The sequence below is a fragment of the Strix aluco genome, chromosome Z (genome assembly GCF_031877795.1).
Source record: "Strix aluco isolate bStrAlu1 chromosome Z, bStrAlu1.hap1, whole genome shotgun sequence".
Taxonomy (NCBI): Eukaryota; Metazoa; Chordata; class Aves; order Strigiformes; family Strigidae; genus Strix; species Strix aluco.
The window spans coordinates 71741961-71762622 of NC_133971.1; the positions used below are offsets into that span (position 1 = coordinate 71741961).

A 20662-nucleotide genomic window follows, 5' to 3' on the forward strand; every position below is an offset into this window, starting at 1 on the left:
CAGGATAGATACAGCCCATAAATATAACTGAAAGCTGAAAACAAATGTAGTATTTTATAATGACATCTGTTCTAAGAATAAATAATTCTGTAAATTCACCACATATATTTAAAAACAATACAGTCTTTGCTCTTTATAGGTTAGGAGTCTGAATAGCTTTATCATCTCACCTTCATTGTCGCAGTCTTGCATTGAAAGCCATATTTGATCTACCAGACCAACTCCTTTTACTTCACCATGAACTGGAATGGAATGCATTATCATTAATGCAATTGTCAAGAGTTTGGTTTGCAATTGCCAATACTCTTTTATTTTAATATTTCTTCACCAATTGCTTTATTTTCCATCCTACTCTGCAGGAGAGAAAACATCAATTGCTATACTTCTAGATTATTCCCAGTTCACATTTTTCACAGTTACCTATCTACAGCATGAGGAGGGCTGTCTCTATTAACTAACACATTTTGGACTGGACTCAGACACAGCTTTTACATGTGTTTTAGAGCTAAGAAATGTGCATGGCTTAAAAATATTTACAAAAAAAAATGTAATATCTTGCTTTATGATAAGCAGTAAGGAGATATTCTTCACTTATTGTATATCCTTGGCCTGCAAAGATGAACTTAATGTACAGATAGCCCACACTGAAGTCAAGGTCAATACTTAGTCATACTGCATGGAGCACTTTTTGCTCAGGGTTTATGTTTTTTATCTGGGGGTTTTGCTTTTTCTGGGGATAATATACAGACAAAAACCTGATTCATTAACAGCCAAGTCAGTAATTCACTGCATTAAAGAATCCTCAGAAGACCTAACATCAAAATGGCTCTACTCCTTACTCCCAGTACTGAAATAAACCTCTAACCAGCTTGCATTGCCTAAAGCTTCTGCAAGTTGCGCTCTGTTGTGCCAGAGATCCTGGTGTTCCCTTGCTGCTTCCTGTAAGACAGGAGGTATCAATGTATCAAAACAACAGGTTTCCATGTCTCCTCCCTTTCTAGTCCAAGGTAACAATGAACATAAAAGATTTGCAAATTCAAGACTCTCTATCCTGAGCTTTTAGGTACCAGTACTCTTTCCAACATGAAAAAATGAACTTCATGTGCAAAAGCAATGGATCTGTGGCCAGCAAACCTGGAGATACATTACAAACTCAATGTAGGGACAAACATCTAAATATAAAAAACATATAAAAGCAAACCCCAGACAAATGGCAGGGTCAACTTAAATCATCTACTTAAATTATACCACTTGAAAATTTGTGTAGCTGCACATTTATATATATATGTATATACAAATTCCCTCCAACATATTTTACATGAATCACTGAACAGTTTTTTTCCTGGAAATTGTATTAACATTAAGGTACTAGTCCCACACAAGAAAGCAATAGAAATAAATTTTCTATTATTAGCATTTTGTGAACAGCATAAAATCAACAGAATATATAAAAAACTGATTTGACCGACATTAAATATGATGTTATTGGAATGAGCAAAGTGAACTGCGGACATTCTTTGACTGATTAGGGATTACAACCCACAGCAAATTTGGATCCATTGTGTTCAACAAGCATTGTGTTCATAATATTCTAGAATAAAGTTGACCTCCAGGAACTCACTCCTGTAATTATTATAATAACTCTGAATTCTGTCATGACTTCAGACTTTTACCCTGTCCAAATTTTCCTGAAGAGCAGGAAAATGAAGGATGCTCTAAATTTTGTTATTTTTCAGCCAACATAAAAATTACACTGGACCAACTTTTTTAGCTCCTACAAATACATCCAGCTCATTTTACTCAAGTTAACAGATCTTAAATATCTTTTCTAAATAATTAAAAACTACAGAATTTTAATTTCAAAAAGCAGACCCTGTTAAGCAATATGATGTCTATGTGAAAACTGAAGCATGTAAGCAGCCTTGCTTGCCTCTAAACAAAGCATCAAACCTGCATTTTAGCAGCCTATTCAGAAAAGAAAAGCTTGTCTGAGAGAATACTCTAACAGGATGACAAACAAAAGATACTAAGATTTCTGTATTTGTGACTGACTGCTTATGATATTTCTCAAAACAGGAAAGCTGTTTTACACAACAAAGGTTTCCACCCCCATTAGAGGAACATTGTTTTCTTTCCTGCAATTAAAATACTGAATCTGGTACTCCCCTTAGGATTTACAATATAACTTCAGGAAGTGAGGTTACTTACTGAGTATGTAACAAGTTTACTTAGTCTACACTGAACCAATTTCTAAGTAAAGCGAAAAAATATACCAAAAAATGTATCAAAAAAAAGTACACAAAACCCTATTTTTTAAATATATCTTTCATTTGCAGTTCTGGAAAACAAATTGCCAAAACACATTAAGAAGTATCATCACCCATGCAGTGGAAACATCTTTTCCTTTGCAAAGACAGAAACTCAATTTTCTCAAACTCAATTCTGTTTTACAAATTTTGCAAAATGAAGTATCTGAAATATGCTATCCCACTTTTTCACAGCCTTCCTGTCCATAATACGACCACAGGATTACTGGGGATAGGAAGGGAGGGGAAAATTTCCTTTCATGACTGACACGAATCCATTCACAAGCACATCACCCCTATACTTGGATCAGGGCAGAGACCTGCCCTGTAATAATATGGCTTTCTGTCCAAGCCTGACTATGCTAAGAGTTATTGATGACAACCTTGAATAAACTAGTAATTAAATCCTGCAAAACACTCCCATGGTTGGGCAAGGGTTGTGAGAAGGACAGAGACCAAGCAGCAGTTGTGACCTTGAAAGAAAAGTATTGATCAGATTTTCCGTTGTGAAAGGAAGGAGGGAAAAATGAAACCAAGCATCCTGAATCATTAATGAGCTCCCACAGGGTGCTCCTAACTCCAGTTTTTCACATATCCAAGTGGATCTTTCCTCAGGCTTCCTCAAAACCAGCACATTTACAAACTATTCATGAACAGAAACTGCAAATTCATTCAAGACAACATTAAGTACCTCTAGGCAACAACTCAAAGGTGTCACTTTTTTGTGTGCTTTAGACTGTGTAATACATAACACCATATATGTTATATATATTTTTAAATAAACATATGTATATGTGTGTTTATATGTATTATGTTCATTATTGTGAGCAACTAAAAGATGTTACTGATTGACTGTGCCACTACCTAGGTTTTCATTAGTACCCACTGAAGCAGAATATGATTTACCAGTCTAGATCTTTCCTAAGACTGAAAGGTCTTTGAGCATACTTTCTATTAGGGATATCCATTTGGACGGAAAAAAGAAGTGGTTTGCTGTTTTGTTTCTTTTTTTTTTTTTAAAAAAAAGTTCTTCATAGAATGGAAGGAAATAAAATTATGTGAAGAGTTGTAATTTGTGTGGCAAGAAAAATCCAGGTAACTGCTGTTTTGTATTGCACCAAAGCAATACAGAAGCATGAATGGGCAGCAGAAAGCCAACCACTAGATGAGATACAGGAAGGTGTATGATAATTTTCTCCTTATTTATCTCACATTTCACTACATACTCCTTCATAGTGAGTTTTCCCTCCTCAATACATTCTTCAGTTTTTATTCTGAAGTCTCCTTTCCTACAAATTGTCTCCAATAGCTTTAATTTGGGTAGGTCCAACTAGTGTGCTACTTACTGCAACACAAAGAAAGCCTCCTCCTTCAGTCTTGGCTCATCTAGCAGTCTACTGAAAATCATTCTCTATTAATGTATTTCTACAGAGAAGTCATAACTTAGGTTATAGAACTGCTTTTCTGATTTCAAAATGCCTTTATTAAACAAATCAACCATGTTAAAATATGGGAAAATTATTAAGCCAAGATTTTTTTAAAAATGTGATCAAACCAAGAAAACCATCCAACAGCCAAATGATCATTGACTGTAGACATCTCCTCTCAGAGAGATGCTCCTCAACAAAGAAAGGTATACCAACAAGAAGCAAATATGAAAAGATTTTTCTGTTTACCATCTGCTACAGGAAGGAATAAATGTAACAACTTCTGCCCCACTGTCACATAGCAGCGCATTGGCATAAGTCTATAGCCTGTATCTGCACAAAGGAGTGCTCAGTGATGTCAAAGACAGTGAGTTCACATGCGTAGGAAGTCAGCTATTTTCAAAATATCGATGTGATTAGTTTCCCTTTAATTGCCTGTTTAACTACCAGTATTTTCACTGTCTAGAGATCAGAAATCTTTCACAGATATACTTTCTTCTTCAAGGACAATATGGTAACATTGACAAAGGCAAGAATTACTATTATGGAATTAAATTCAGGTACCTTCTATAGTAATAGGATATAAAAAAACCACTAGAGTAACAGTGCTGCTTCTATACTTAACAATTACTGAATTAATGTCATAAAATAAAATGTTAACCATTATCTTATATAAAGTGCATAGGTGATTAAAAATTCTGTACTGAAAAATCACACTGAAAAGGAGATTATCCCTTTTGCCCTGAACTATGAAATATAACAGTTCTGCTCACCATGGAAATCCACATTTTTATATGCTAGTGAAAAAAACGTCCAAAAAATATTAAAACATCACAGGTAAGGGAAAAGCAAGCTAGGCAATGATAAGGATACTCATTTAAGAGAGAGAGAAAGAGACGAGTGTGGATTACAGTGGCAGACTACACATGAAGGATAATGTGCAACCCTACACTATAACAAAGCCAGAAACCAATGTTAGTCCAAAACTGCAGTATGACGTCACAGTAAATTTAGCAAGAATCTGGTGATGGACAGCTTTACATCAGGTCCATCGGCATTACATGGTGCAATCAATCATAATGTTATTTTACATGTTATGTACATGTTATGTTATGTTCAGTTTACATTTTCAATCTACTACTGTCTGTTCCATAAGACACAGGTAATGAACAACGAGGTGTTCCAGTGCCATGAACTGGACAACATCTAAATGCCATATCCAAAGGTCTCTAAGACCTATGAATTACTTTTCTGATAAGAACAGAAAAAGAATATTCCAAATCAAAAGGCCATTATTAAATATCTTGTTCCCTTTACATTTCAAAAAATTACAAACCTTCACACTTTTGGTTACATAGTTGTGATCAGAACCATAGCTCTTCCGCAAACTTTGTTCAAAATCAAGGAGGAATAAAATGCAGTGGAACACTTCTCTGTAAAAAAAGTTTACAATCTTGGCTATAACTACTAGAGTCACCTAACATCAGAGAGGACCTGTAATGATTTTTAAAAACTGAGGTGCATACAATCCTATGCAGAAGTCTGTTATTTACAGACCAAGGGCAAAATTCTCCTCTTCCATGCATGCTACAAATCTAGTATCTGTGGATTTTATCACAGTGCTTATTCTGCACTGACTGGTAGCTCCTATTTCCATCAGCAGTGCTGAAAAACCAACAGGATGTGACAGCCAGGCTGGGGCAAAGACGTTTGCTCTCACTGCTGGATGAACCCTGCAGCACGCATCATCACGACACAACTAGCCATCCTTCTCATTTAACAATGCTGATCCACAGTACTAATCAGCTGCTTCTGTATACACAGTTATTTGCCCTTGGTGGGTGGGAGAGGCCTCATTTTTTTTTTGCATTCATTATTTTAACTGTACATAATGCACACACTGAAATTCATTGTATTCCTCGAAATATACAGAGAAACTCTGGCTGCTGCTGACATTAGTTACTTTAGTCTTTGATGTATTCACATCCAACCTTGTGACTACATGTGAATAGCACAGGTCAGATTAAGTAAACCTTTGCCAACAGAGGTGTCCTGGCTAGGGGCCAGGCTGGATGCCGGTGTACAGAGCTTTGCAAAATAAGCTTTCTCATCTTCCTACCTTTATGATCCTGTAGTGGCTGTGGCACAAAAAGCCCATTTCTTCGCCCTGGCTCTCTGATTTTCAGTGTTACTGGTCTGGCTTTGGTTCATCTCCAGTTTAAACATTCTAATTTTTTTCTTTTCTGTTTTGTTTTCTTAAAAAGGCGTGCTGGAATTCATGATTACATGGACTCAGTGGGGGGCACTGCAAGAGACAGGTGACTGCAGGACACTGTTATTAGCTAATGAGCAGGACATCTCTCACAACAGAAGCACAGATTTCTTCCTCTGGTCCTACGATATTACTCTGAAACATACATACCTTCTGGTATCAAATTCCACACTAACAAACCAGCCTCGTAACTGCACAGTTTCACTGACTGCAAGAGCTTGATTTCAGGTTGGCAGCAGTTAGAGAGGAGAGAAATGCCAGCTTCCCAAGCTTTCACTCTGCTGTTGTATTGCTCAGAGCAGCTCTTGGCCCCAGTTAAGCTGACTGGACTAGGTCTGGCAGTCTTTGCATGATACCTGTGAAGGATGCATTCCCAATACTGGCCTGACCTAGAACAAATGCTTACGCTGTTGTTGTGGGACACATCATCTGGCTTTTCTCTCACTTCATCAGAGTTTGCCAGAGCTGATACTCTCCACAGCTTTCAATCCTCCTCTCTCACTGTCTTTCTCTTGCTTTGATCAGATAGGGTTACCAATTCATTTCTGTCTTCACTTTCCCACTGATTTTTTTGCTCTCCTCCATGACATCAGGGACCACCCTTTCAAAGTCAGGTTGGGACCTCCCCCATACGGACAAGAAATCACACCACCCATTTCTGTCATCCTTCCAACTGACAGAAGTTAGTTCCACTTTCCTCATCATAATTAAGCATTACATCTTCAATTTCAGTCACTTCTCCACAACTTTGGGCTCCTGTCTTAATCCCTTCCTGCTCTTCTCTTTCTACTCAGAATATAATCAATCCTTCCAGTACGAACCTGGAAAAGCCAGCGATTTTTGCCTTCTTTGGCTTGCTTTCCCTTTGTTATATGACAATGTTTTCCTTAAGTATACTACAACCTTTTACTTCTTCCCCGTCACAGTTTTAAGAAATTCCCTTCCGGCTCACCTCTTCCAGTCTTCTCATTTGGACCTGAAGATCTCCCCTCCTAATTTCCCTTACCTCTTTTTTCACCTCCCTCGCTCTTCTCTATCACTTCTCAATTAGCCCAACTTCTCCCACAACGAAGGCAGGCTTTGATCTCGCCTTTTTTTTAAAGAAATCCCATCTGTCTCTCAAACTATTACCTGTATTTCTCTTGAGATCACTGAATAGAAAGAGGTTTACTTGGTCTTATTCTTGGACTACCAGCCCTCTGACTACAGTCTCCCTGGTCTGCATCCAAGACCTTACTCAATGTAGTCTTGACCCATGACTATATTTCCTGTTACCCTTACCTAACATATCATTCACCTTCTGTGCTAAGAGTTTTGCATGACTTATGGTTCAGAGCTATTTGTTCAATCCAAACTGCCACACACTACACTTCTTTACAAAACAATCCTTGAATTCCTTACAGTCACTCTAAGAAAGAAGAAAAGAAAACATAGTTTTCTTTACAACAGAGCAGTCAAGGTGATGCTAATACAAGGAATCTCTAACCACCTGTACTACTGCTGAAGACAGACAAAAATAGACACAAAGAAGTACAAAACATTATTTCGCAGAAGAGGAAAACTGAATCTGTCAGTTGGCTGCAGGAATCATGAAAAATCATGCAAAGATCACTTATTTTTTCATCTTTAAAATTTTAGACCTGTTTTGCATGATTAGCAGCCCCTCTTAGTGAAATTAAACAACAGATCTGTCAGAGCTACAACCACATTTCCGAAGGTGATTCATAAGCAGTGAAGCCATGAAGTATTTCAAAAATTGACATATTTGGTTTTTAAGTGACTAAACTATGACTATACTGGACAAATAAAGTTCTGTTAAACAAAGCAGAAAACTATTAAATTCACACTTAGGAAGGTATTTGTCTGCCTGTAGCTGACAGGCTATACACCAATTCAAGAATGTGTAAGCATACATGAACACAAACATGAATTTACATGAACCCCTCAATCTGTGTAAAAACGATTCATCAGTTCAGGCTACAACCTATGTTCATACCTGCCATCAGACACATGCAGTTTTCTTACTGGCATTAGCAAAATAATTTTTGCTGTATCTTTTGTGCTTTACACACACACCAGTCAATGCAGTCAGGTACATCTGGCGTGCAGCTAAGGGCACCCTCTGAAATTTCAGTTCCTTGAACTCACTCTTCCATAACTTTTTTGTAGTTAAGACTCACCTAGGAGAATTGGTCCTGCCCATATCTCATCCAGAGCAGGTTCAGGAGAGACCTTATTAGCTGGAGCTCTTTTCTGTTGGCTTTTTTTAAGTCCTCCCATGTTGGCTGGAAGCAGTATTCCAGCAGAACACTGATATTTCATTCCCTATTTAAGAAGCTATTTAAGAACCACCCTAAGTTGCCTCCCTCATCCAGAGGCCAGTGTGTTACTGTGCCAAGGTTAATTGAGGAGTTAAAGGCCAAGATTAAGTTCCACCTGTTCTCTGGGAGGATTTAGTTTCCCATGCTACCATAAAGATGCTTCCTAGATGCACATGGAAGCTGACACAGCCAACCGCAGGACCTCTGCCTGCTGCACTTCTCTCTCCAAAGAAATGCTAACCCCCATCAATCTAAATGAGTCCAATTCCCATCTACACTCATTTACTAACAGGGTAGTATAAAGAGGCCATTGTGTAAAAAAGAGTCAGGCTCACTGACCTTTTTTTTTTTTTAAATGAAGGATGCCATCAGCATACCAACATCTTTAGATACCAATGAACCATTCTATGCAGCCCACTTCCTCCTCCCTTTTCCAAAACCTCCCCACTTACCAAGGACACTACTTTGGTTTTAAACATTAAGACAGCTCTTTGACTAGGTAACAGTAATAAACAATTCTGAAGTCTCCACTGTAGATTAGGTTCTTTTTTTTTCCCCTCACACTGAAGCAAAACAAACTGGTGACCAAGTTGTTGAACTGAAAAAAAAAATTCAGTTAAAGCATTGCCATAATATTGCTCGCTGTTCTGAATGCATTTTCAGAATTGTAACAGAGAGGAAAGGTTATCAGTAGTCAGCTGCAAAGGAATGAGGTGGAAAAAGACAGGGTATCTAACCAGCTAACTCTGAAGTATCTAATTAAAATCTAAGTAAACTTGGGAGTTAGGACAGCTGGAAGAGGCACTGGGAAACTCTCAGAAGCTCTATGCCTCACACTTAAAAGGCAAGTAATAAATGACAGGAATTAATCTAGTGTGCACAAATTATGGGAGCTCAGTGGCAAAGAGATGATTGTTCCAAGGCCAGCTGGTGTACGCAACAGTGCACATGAACGTCCTTTTTGTACAAGTAGTGGTCAGTGAGAACAGTGCTCAGCTTTATACTTTATGCAATCAAAGCACCTGTTTGTAGAAACATAGCTTGTACTTAACAAAAATGTCATCCTAGCTGCCGGGAGCAAGTTAAAGTTTGTGAAAGTTACATCGCTGCAGTACCTAAGCACTTAAATGCCAGGCGATGTCCTTGCGATTAACAGTTAATGCCTATTGTGGCACAAACATTTTTCAAAGACACAGTTGGGTCACAGCCAATTGCGTAAAGACTGCAAACACACGGTAGGAATTCCTCTCTCTTTGGCACCAGGAGGGTACGACTGTCAAGCCAGAGCTAACACCAGCAACACCAGCACTGCGCTAGATTGCTGCCACAGAAGGAAAGTACATGAAGGCAGAATAAGACGGTCTCATCCTTCTCCCAGGAACATCAGCTCCTCACAATTCAAATCTGGCACATTTAGGCCTGAATCATGAAACTGAACAGACACTTCCAGTCCCTGCAGGAACACACAGACCCTGACCGGAGCTCAGGAACTGTCCAAACACACCAAAGGGAAAAGCAGGGGTTCAAAGTATCCAAGTCTCTCTGTGGCCTCAGGACAGTATGATCCAACAGCCTGAAAGCATAAACCCTCCTCAATTTCTCTGTTGGTTTGCTATCATGCTCCTCTTGTGCATGGCATGTAGCCATTGCCATGTGCAAGATCCAGGTATAGGCTGCTTTGCCAAGGAGCAAAAGGAAGAAGAATGTTTCCTCTGGTTCCTCTGCACTCATGCTAGGTCATTTGGTAAATTGGTGAATTGCACCCTAAACCAACTACAAGAAATTCCAAACTACTACTTTGCTAAAATAAAGCCATGTGTACTTATTTTATACTCTCTTTACCAAAGTAACAGGGTGCTTAAGAGACAGAGAGAAGGAAACTTTCTCTCCCTTGCCAGCCTTCCTGTATGCAGCACGCACAGAACGCAAGAACAGCCATGTTGGTCCAACCAAATGAACATCTATTGCCCTGTCTCTGACAGGGGCCAAAAGAATCTGCCTGAGGTATCATGTAAGCACAGAACAAGCACATAGTCACATTTATCCAGAATACCTTTGCAGCCCAAAGATTTCATGTGTCAGAGGTGATGCCTTTGTGCTTAATAGCTCTATCGCTCAAACTCACAGCCTCTGGGCAGGGAACAGGCCCTGTGCCATTCACGTGGCTCACAACCTGCACCCACAGGGCACATGAGGTTTACTGCGTCACTGGCAGGTTGCACGACTTCTTCTGATGGCAGCAGAATACCCTGCATTAATGTTTGCCTGGAGCACACAGGGAGAGGCCACTGCAAGAGCAGCTGGAATGCATGAGCTTCAGGCACCATGAGAAGCAGTTACAATACCTGCCTAGCTGGCAAGCTGGCATTCAGAAGCACAGAAAAAGAGAAATTTAGCAGAAGAGGCTATCTACCACTCTCCAAAGTGACTGAGGGCTGTGAGAGCTTACAGAAAACCTCCAAGAGGATGGCAATGGGCAGAAATATTTAGCTGATGGTAGCCACAAACACAGAACTGGACGGCTGGTTTTCATTTGACTCCCAGCAGATAGAGAGGCACTCAACAAATAAGCAACTACATCAGAGCCAGCTGAAGACCTAAAACATGGCCTGCTCTTAGTACATACCCCCACATGCTCTAGGAAAAGGACAGATAACAGTGCAGCTCTAGAGGTCATGGGAGGGAACGCTGCAATTGCCCTCTACAAAAAAATTAAGGGATGTAAAGAAATTCTGGTTCAGACACTACTGTGGGAAAACGAGTATTTCTGAGAGGCACATTTCTGCTTCTGCCTACTACAAATCACAGACATGTGACTTTTTGAAAGGGCACAAACAGAGAGAGATTAGGCCACAAGCCTTTTTTTGGAAGCCCTTCAGTAACAACCATTTCAGCTGTGGCCACCAGCTCCTGTGCCTGAGTGCTCTCAGGTGAAACAAAGGATTATAGTAACTCAATTCACTGATTTTTAGGGACTGTTTCTCTCCAAGTTTGAATTACGCAAGTCTTCCTACCAGAGCCAAAGTTAAAATTTCTCCTACTTTACAAGGCCATATAGGGCACTGTCTTCTTGTTGGAACCGGCCCTGTCAAATGTGAAGGCAAATCCATGAACACAGGCATTCCTCAGAGGGTTACAAATGAACTCCTCCAGTTGCAGATGCTTCCGTGTACTCCCTGCAGGGCAGCTGTGTCAATGCAGAGATTGTGCCATGACTGTAGGCTATCTTCTTCCCCCTTGTGTTAGTCTGTGAGGATGATGCATTTAAAATCTAAAAGGGATCTGAGGGAAAACGTCTGAGTTCTCAGATATGCCAGCTCTGTATTATCATACCATCAATGCTTAGAGTGGGCAAGAAGGAAAGGGGCTGGTAGAGGGAGGAGGACCACAGTCAGACTGGTTGGCCAAACCGCCAGGAAGAAGTGACAAATTCTTTGTCATCTATCAGGGGCACATGAAGGACTTTTTACAAACACTTCTTGCATGTTTGCATTACTCCACATTGTGACCCAGGGCATTCATCTACACTGGGCAGCTGAAGAAACAATGACATTAACTTTTAACACTAAGAATAAAACTGACCTAGAATGGTTACTAAAAAGTTTGTCCACTTTATTTATAAAGGACCCTGTTACATTGCTCCCATCTGACGCCTTTTTTAAGAAGCTCCAAAAAATTGAACAGAACAAAACAGAAAGATTCTCAATTGTGCCTTATTTTTTTTTTTTAAAAAAAAAATCTCAAAGAAACAAGACTGATCTCATTTTGCTAGATCTGGTTTCTCATTTCCATACTGGAAGTGACATCAGTTCTTACTGGTTTCTGGTACTGGCAAAGTGAACAGCGTTAAATGTGACAAAACATGGCAGAATACAAAAATTAAAAGGGCAATTCTGATTTTTTATGTAGGATACAGAACAGGTGTTAGGAGAAAACAGGCTTTGAGGGTAGCAAAAAAAGCTACTTTGAAACAGAGAAGACCATTCTTATTTCACCTCATCAGTCATTTATGAGAAAAAAGGAATTATTTATAATATATTATTCTGATCCTTACACTGGATTATCATCCATGCTGAGGGCTGAATATAGCTCTAATGTTTTACGTAAATAAATGTGAAGGGCTAAAACAGTGGCCACTGTGAGACAGAGAGGCACACTTATATCACACCAGTGAGGAAGCGCTGGGGAGGTACAGTATCTCCAGGAAGAGAACAACTGAAAACAGCTATGAGTCACTTGGAAAAGGTGTGTTCAGCTACCCCCATAACCTTGGGGTGGCAGCGGTGGGCTGCATCAACAGCTAATATACAAAGCTGCTCACAGGTTATAGGTATCCTGGGAGATCATAACCATGGGTCAGTGTGTGTGTGTGTGTGAAAAAGGGATTTAAGAATGATCCATTCATCCAAATACAACAATCTTATTTGAACTTTTGCCCAGAATTGAAATAAAACCTAAAGTTTTCCTTTTACTAGATATTCAAGCAGCTTGGCTACCCTTTGTCTTAATTTTTCTTAATACCTGTGAACTTTTGTACATCCTCATTTCTTCCTAAGAAGCAAGAGCATTGCTACAACAATGACTTTACAGCACTTCTTGTTCATTCTGAAAGAAGAAATGCCATGAACCTGGCAAAAAAAAAATCTATTCTTGATGCTTTTTCCAAAGATTCAGAGCCAAAGAATGTAATATGCCATGAGACTGTCCAAAAATACCAAAGGTATCTTCAGATGCATTAAAGGAAGCTGCTGGTAAAAGGCTACTCCTGTGTGGTTTTGCAAAATCGAGCAAGAACGAACAAGCAGTTTGCCTGATTTGGGGAAAGTTCAAATAAGCATCAGAAAACTTTAAAAATCATATTCATTCTCTGAGGAGTCTTTGTTTGTGGAGCTTTTTTAGACACACACATTTGCCTGGAACATACTTAAATGATTCTTCGTTTCTTGTGATTCCATCCATGCTACTTCAAAAGACACAGCTCCACTGCAGGAAGCAGAACAACAACAGCTGTAAGGAGAGTTACAGCACAGTGGTGTGTGCCAGCCAGGCTCTGAGCCCATGGTGAATCTCCCCCTGTTGTGCAAAATTCAATACTGAATGCTTTTACAGGAATGAAACAAAAAAGGGCACTCCAGCTGTACTAAGATCTCGTTATCTGCTAACAGAATTGCTAAGTAGTTAACATGTCCAGACATTTAAAAACAAAACTTTATGAAGCAGAGTAACGGTATTATCTACTATTCAGAACAAGTACAGGTTTTGTCCCAAGCTCGGGAAAAAAGAAAAAAAAGGTTCAAAATTCAGATCCGTTAACAAAAATCAATGCAACTCAATCAGGGGAGGAATCATCCATCAGTCTTTGAAAGCTGAGGAACACAAATGGAGGGAAACTCACATAAAATAGAACAGGTATTGTAAAAGGAGCGGAGCAAAGTACTAAGCAACACATACTTGTAATCCCCAGTGGTGTTATTCAACTGAGACTCACATACTTGAGCCAAATAATTTCCCTGAAAAAGATGTTGCTGTACCATATGTGATCTACTGCACATGGTCTACTGTAACCTTTCAGTATTTCCCTGTTTTCACAATTAAGCCAGTATTCAAAGGCAACACAAAACAACTCAGACTGCATCTTTGTCTACATCCACATGACACCTTTACGTACCCATTTTGTTCCTCTGCAGTGTGAATCAACTTGTCCAGTGACAGGACAAGCAGCAATGGGCACAAACTGAAATAGAGGAAATTTAATTTAAATGTAAGGAAAACTGTACTGTAAGGGTGACTGAACACTGGCACGCATTGCCCAGAGAGGTTGTGAAGTCTCCATCCTTGGAGATACTCAATCCTAGCTGGCCACTGCATCCATTATTAGTCTCATTTCTCTTCAGTCTCTTTACATTTCATCTCTAAGCTGTCCTCTACTCAGTATCTCCTTAGTTCTCCAGTTCATCTCACTTCACGCACACCACATACATGTGTACTCCTTCATCCCATCACCTGCTTGTACACTTCTTTCTGGGGGAGTTGGAATGGAATATAACAGGTACTTGTTTACATTTGCTTTCCATATATTTTCAGTAGTAACAGCCAAGAGCCCTCAGATAACTTTCCTGTGTTAATACCCACCAGTATAGTACTGTGAGTCATGAAAAGCTCTCAGCAAGTTAGTAACCCCTTTTCTGCCTCAAACATTACAACTGAGTTTGAATTTTGCAGCCAATAGAGATCATAGTCAAATGTACCACCTCATCATTAAAAATTCCCCAGCTTCAGATATGATATGTCTCCCTAAATCCTTTTTTATATATGGGGCATATCATCCACTGCCTTGTTCCTACTACAGAACCAGAGCTACGTTCCTCTCTTATATCTTGCACTTTAGGATCAGTCTCAGGAAAACTAGTAGCAGACAGAAACAGAAAGCTGAGACCTAGAGACCAAATTTTACATAAATAATAACAATGGAAAGCTATAAATGCCTAACAGTATGTTCTGATAGAGTGACATAGCCCCAAAACAATGCTTTAAGAGACATCTCTTAATTGGAACACAAGAGAATGGCAGCTTAAATGTTTTAAGATCTTTGTAAAATTCTTTACACAAAATTACTTTCACGGATCAGTTCACAGGAGCGCTCATTCTTTGAAACACTTATAGCAATTTGTTTCTTCAGTGTAAAATACTTAGGACCATTAATAACTTTATCTTCCAAATGTTCATGTGATAAGTAAATATTACTGCCCCCATTATAGAAGTAATGCACCTGAGACAATTTGTATGATCGGCTCACAACTGCAGGGACTGGAATCCCAATGTCAAACAATAAAAATAGCTTCTTATGTGTGGTTCAGATGAGCAATATCATCATTGCCTTTACATGTTTACTCACTAAAAATACTGCAGATTTGAGCACATTCATTTTTTTCTACACCTTATCTTATGACACTGACTCACGTGAATTAATCCCTCTTTCATATTCTGCTCATTGACTAAATAATGAAATGTTCTAAAGACATTAAAGGATCGACGCCCACAGAATTGGCATTTGGGTAGGTACAACACAGCACAAAATCACTTCCATAGGTACAAATGGAAACTCAAAAAGTTCAGGATTTCAGTGACTTGATGAACGTCAAGCAGTAAGCATGTTCCCAAGCTACAATCTGATCTTCCTAATTATCTGGCAAACACGGCAAAATTGTCCAGGAAGCCCTCACTGCAAGCTTATTGCAGATCACTTTGAACATCAGATCTATTTGCAAACTGCAGGTCTTTGCTGAAGATGCAAAGCTTTTATTTTGTACCTGGTTTAGAATTAAAAGGAGTAAAAGCTCTTCCAGTCTAACTGCGTTTCATTCTTCTCCTAGACTATAAGCAACCCAATTGCTTAAAAGCAAGACGTGATAATGCATGAGTTCCCCTATCAGTACTTCAAACCACTCACTTAGAGTCAACTAAACTCTCCAAATTTAACTTTTCAATCACAAATGTGAATGAAGCTGGGTATGTTTTGAAGTCCCTTGCAATCACCCCACCTCTCACAATAACGTGAAGTAAAATGTATTAAAGCAGAGAATACAATGACCATTTGCTATAAGCTTACAGACAAATAAGACAGAAAAGATCTTTCCTGCTGGCCCTAAAAATATGCAAAAGCCTCAATAAATGGTCATGTTTGGTCAGAACGGTAAAGCACTCCACTCTTACCTGGACAGCACTGTATTTAAAGTCATGTAAACGTGATTACTTGGGTAAATGAGGGTTAAAGACTTGAAGTCATCATGGATGCACTGTGTCAGAATGACAATATTGCTTTGTACGGAGGCTTTTATCATGCAGTTATACAGTGATTCTTACCCAAACTAAAATACCGTAAGACAACTGAGAAATATGCTGCAACTGAAGACAAGTTCCAAGATGCCCTCTCCTGTACTGTCTTTTGGATCAAAGCTCAAAATGTAACAAGAGTTTACAAGCAAAAACAATATAGTGAATTACACACAGCAAAGAAAAAATATTCCTCGACATTCCTGTTGGAACGACCAATGCTTTTAATTATAAAGTTTTCAAGGAAGTTCAATGCCCAGCACAAAAGTTACAAAAATCACTTGAGATAAAAAGGTTATCAAGAAGTAGGAGAAAACACCGTTTTGACTTTGGCAGGCAATATACATGGGTGTGTTCATAACTTTTAATCATCTTAGTGAAAGAACACAGCATCCTGATTGATAGTCCAAATTTTAAACTTACTCTCAAAAAATTATGACAAGAAGCTAGCAAGGGCTTGAAGGAAAGTTTTGGTGTGTTCTGTCCTAAAAGGAACACTGTTTTCTTTCTGAAATCAATCACACAATCTCGTCACCTGATCAGGGAAAGACCACACAAATTTCTGTACCCTGAATTGAACAGACTTGGAAGACCATGAAAGGGGCGAAGCATTCATGGTCAGGACCTTCTGAAGCATTACACGCAGGCTCACAGACATAAGAAGATAGCTAGCACTGCCTAAGTACAATGGGAATTTCAGACTGTTCCCTTACTTTTGCACTACTGCACACAGCTCAAAGCACTGACGGAAACTTCATACAAACATTTAAAAAACCCTCTCTCACCCCAAAGGGATTAAGTTCACATATATTTCCCTCCACTTCTGTCAGATTCTGTTTGTTAACTTCTTAAAAGACAGAAGGGACTGCTTTGGGGAGGAGTGAGTTCTCTCTCCTTTCCGGTTTTGGTAAAACCTGCAGAGACTCCTGTTTATCTCTACAGTAAAGCAGCTGTGATAATACTCTTGTCCATCCACTTCCAGCTTATCTAGCAAGCAAGGAGCACTAAGGATATTGTATTGTTGCAGGAATACCTTTAGCACCCTGTGCTAAAATTTACTGCAGTTCAAATCAGCAGAAGTGTTTTCATCCTTCTAAATTCATTAACTATTTCAAACTTTATCCACTGATTTATCTTCCATCAGTTTCATTCATACCGTTCATGCTTAGTGGCATGTTACTATATTAACAATTGCAAACTATGTATCATTGGCTTGGTTATGCTGCAACTAATTGTTTACATTTATTTTTCAGCACAGGAGGTAGAATAAAACAGGACTAGAATTATTCTTCCACAAAACCTCTTATGGAGTTCACAAACCTTCCCCTGCCCTCTTTACTCCAGTTCCCTTGTTACTTTTCAGTTTCATAGGATGGTTAGTTGGAGTCAGAAATACCCACAAAATGGTAAAAGCTGTCTTGGCAGCCTCCAGTGAATTCCCACCATAAGCACTTTCACATCCTCCAGCAAGCAGCAAGCCAAGGTGTTTCATAAGACCAACCTACAAATCTTAATGAGTACATTTAAGAAATTAACTGAAGTTTTCACCATTTATGCTGCAGCATCTTACAATGGTCTAAAAACATCACCTCCAGATTCAAGCAACCAAAAGCAGCTTTTCACACAAAGTTGTTATCAACAGACCCTGTATAAGAAGTTTAAAATGTTTAAAATGTACACAAGCAGAAAAATAGAGAGAATTGTTCACCTGTTACTCTGATGAATTTTGCAATGTAAGTCTGGAATTCTACCACAACATGAGAGTTTATCCACAGAGTAGAAAGAACAGTATTGTTTTTTTTGTACTAATCCTATTTTAAGTCTCTTCCAGCACAGATCACAGACCAGTTCTGTATTAATACTGAAATTAATCATCAGAACCTGTTACTTTCCCTAGGACAGAGTGAAAAGAAGCAAGGCAAGAATTCAAACAATTGCTTCATACAGTGCAACGCAACTTCAACTAGAATCCAGAATATCACAAACAAAACGTTTTTGTTTTGTTAATGGCGATGAAGGATTGCTTTGCTTGTCCTCCTTACCTGCAAAAACACGCTATTACTGCAATTTGGAAAGGTAACTGAGTGAAATGAACATATCCCAAGTTGTCTGCTCACCTTATATATACAAAATGAAGGGAGAAGCCAAAAGGTGGGCTAAGTTCTTTTTACACAGCTCTTTGACAGATCTTGAGAAGAGATTGATCAGTATTGCCAAAGTACTGGAAGTTCTCAGAGGACCTGGTGCTCCCTGTCACATGAACTGGACTCTTTTCTGCTCACTACAGTAATGAAAAGAAGACAGCGAGGGCATGTGAGCTCTGTGGCTCTTCAGCATGTGCAGTGCTTCCAGGTACAGGCAGCTCTGATGAAGCATAGCTCAGACACAACTGCCCATTCCACATATCTTTCAGGAGATGCTATCACTGTCAGCTCCACACTCCAAACATGCTCAAGCTCTTTAAGCATAAAGAGTCATCAAGGACAAAGTCTAAGAAGTGGGCAGATGATGCCCATGCAAAAGATGTGATAAACTGGCATTTAAAACTATAAGGCATAACACAGTGTCTTCAAGACTTCAAGACGCCTGCTATGAACCCAAATGGGGTGAAAATTTCATCTCTCAGATAAAGATGTTTCCTATGGGATACACAGTGCTGATTGCCTATTTACACATTTCCTTTTCCGAATTTCAGTGGAACACTTTTTCCATGTACATGGTTACACGAAAAATACCATTGAGTGCCAGTGTGACTGCTCCAGTCACTGAGTGACTACTTTTTTTTTCCAAACTGAAGAAGGGTAGGGAGACATTTAATGACAGGGTACCTGAGGTGACTGTGCTATGTTCTCACAAGGTAACAGAAAAATGAAGCACAGCCTTTTGTGTGTTTCTGCCTGGTATAACTCAGGAAGTTCCTTCTTATGAATGCAACATATTCATTAATATTTGGGGGAAGATTTGAAATGAGTATCTTTTAATCTTGTTTTATAAGTGTTTTCAATAGCAATCTGAATATTTTTCTCCTCCCACTTCCTTAATAAGACTGTTTATTAAATCACTAACTATGACATGATGTCTGTATGCTAAGTTGGGACTAATTTTTCTGTCACTGAATTCAATGGCAAAAGACTCTAGTTGCCCACAGGTAGCTGGCTTGATCCTTTTATTCAGAATTTTCAAGATACACATTTTAAATGTATTGTACTTATCAGTACTGATTGCAAAAGATTTCTCTTCACCTTTGCCTTATTTTCCTCAGGTTCAAATACTCCAGGTTGTTTATGTTAATTTATGAATTCTCAATATATAATTATGCTGCAGGCTTTTCAAAGCAGGTAATATTTTATTATTAGTCTAGGCATTACGTATTGATTTGGTGTTCTAACCTCAGGTCTTTACATATTGCTTTAATATAAATGCAATAATACTGATGATGATAAATGGAGAGAACATTCAAGAGTTATTTGTAGTGGCATTTAACCATTATCACACATACCATGCCTGTGATTAGTTTCTGAAGGAGTGTACCTAACTGTGAACCCATTTTACTGATCTTTCTAACCATCACTGGTCAAATTTAAATAATAAAATAAACACCATATATGAAGTTGCTGCCTTTTCATAATTTCATCTAGTAATTTCCCCAAAAGTGGATCCTTACTGAAATATGATCTACACAGACAATTCTGCAACAAAAAAATACTACTGAGGTCAAACTTAACTGATCAGGCAACAGCATTATTTTTGTGAGAAAAGTTGCACCTGAAGATACTAAAAAACCACCACCATGTAAGGAGCTTCCTGGAAGGTAACTTAACATGTTACCACACAAAACACAATTTTGTGCATTCTTCCTCAGGGTAGAGTCTACTTCCTAGTTTCTCCAATAATGTCACGTTGAAATATTCTATGCAAATTTTGAAAAACCTAACAAGAATTCAGCTTTAAGGAGCTAACATCAGATATTTCTCATCATTGCTCTCATTTAGCTTCCACCTACTTCAGCTCTCTAAATGCAATTCAGAAAGCTTCAGACACAAATAAAATGTATGCTGAGCTGTTGTTCAATCACAGAAAGTCTTTTCTAGTCATTGGCCAAAACTCTGCAGCTCTGTCCTGCTGGCTCCATATTGCTATTCAGGATATTACACAATGAATGTCCTCTTTTAACCGTACCCCAAAGAGCAGAGACTATGTCACATCAGAAGGAGGTGAAAGAAAAGATTACCATCCCAGCAAGCTAATCTGCACTTGACTACATTTCTGCCCTGCTCAAATCTCATTTGTTCCAGGAACTCTCCTCTAAACAGAATATAGAAACACAAAATATACAGTAGATGAAATTACAGTCTCTGAAAAGAGCATTTGTCAATAGCAAGTAAGGGTTACCAAAATATACATCCATGTGGTACTATGTCACAAGCACAGCTGAGAGGAAGGACATGTGGTTAACAGGAGCCTACGGAAAGATTACTTACCACTCTCTCCACAGACCTCATC

The 20662-nt window shown here is 38.9% G+C and overlaps 1 protein-coding gene across 6 annotated transcripts in view; it reads right to left on the reverse strand.

Annotated features, from left to right (window-relative positions):
- The window catches only part of NTRK2 (neurotrophic receptor tyrosine kinase 2), a 209187-nt gene that overhangs the window by 127532 nt on the left and 60993 nt on the right, over positions 1 to 20662 (reverse strand). For 2 of the 6 annotated variants that reach the window (XM_074812064.1, XM_074812061.1), the window contains exon 12: positions 171 to 242. The exons of the other annotated variants lie outside the window; for them this stretch is intronic. In XM_074812064.1, the coding sequence (XP_074668165.1) occupies positions 171 to 242 (72 nt within the window). The remainder of the gene's footprint in view (positions 1 to 170; positions 243 to 20662) is intronic. 6 annotated transcript variants of the gene reach the window in all.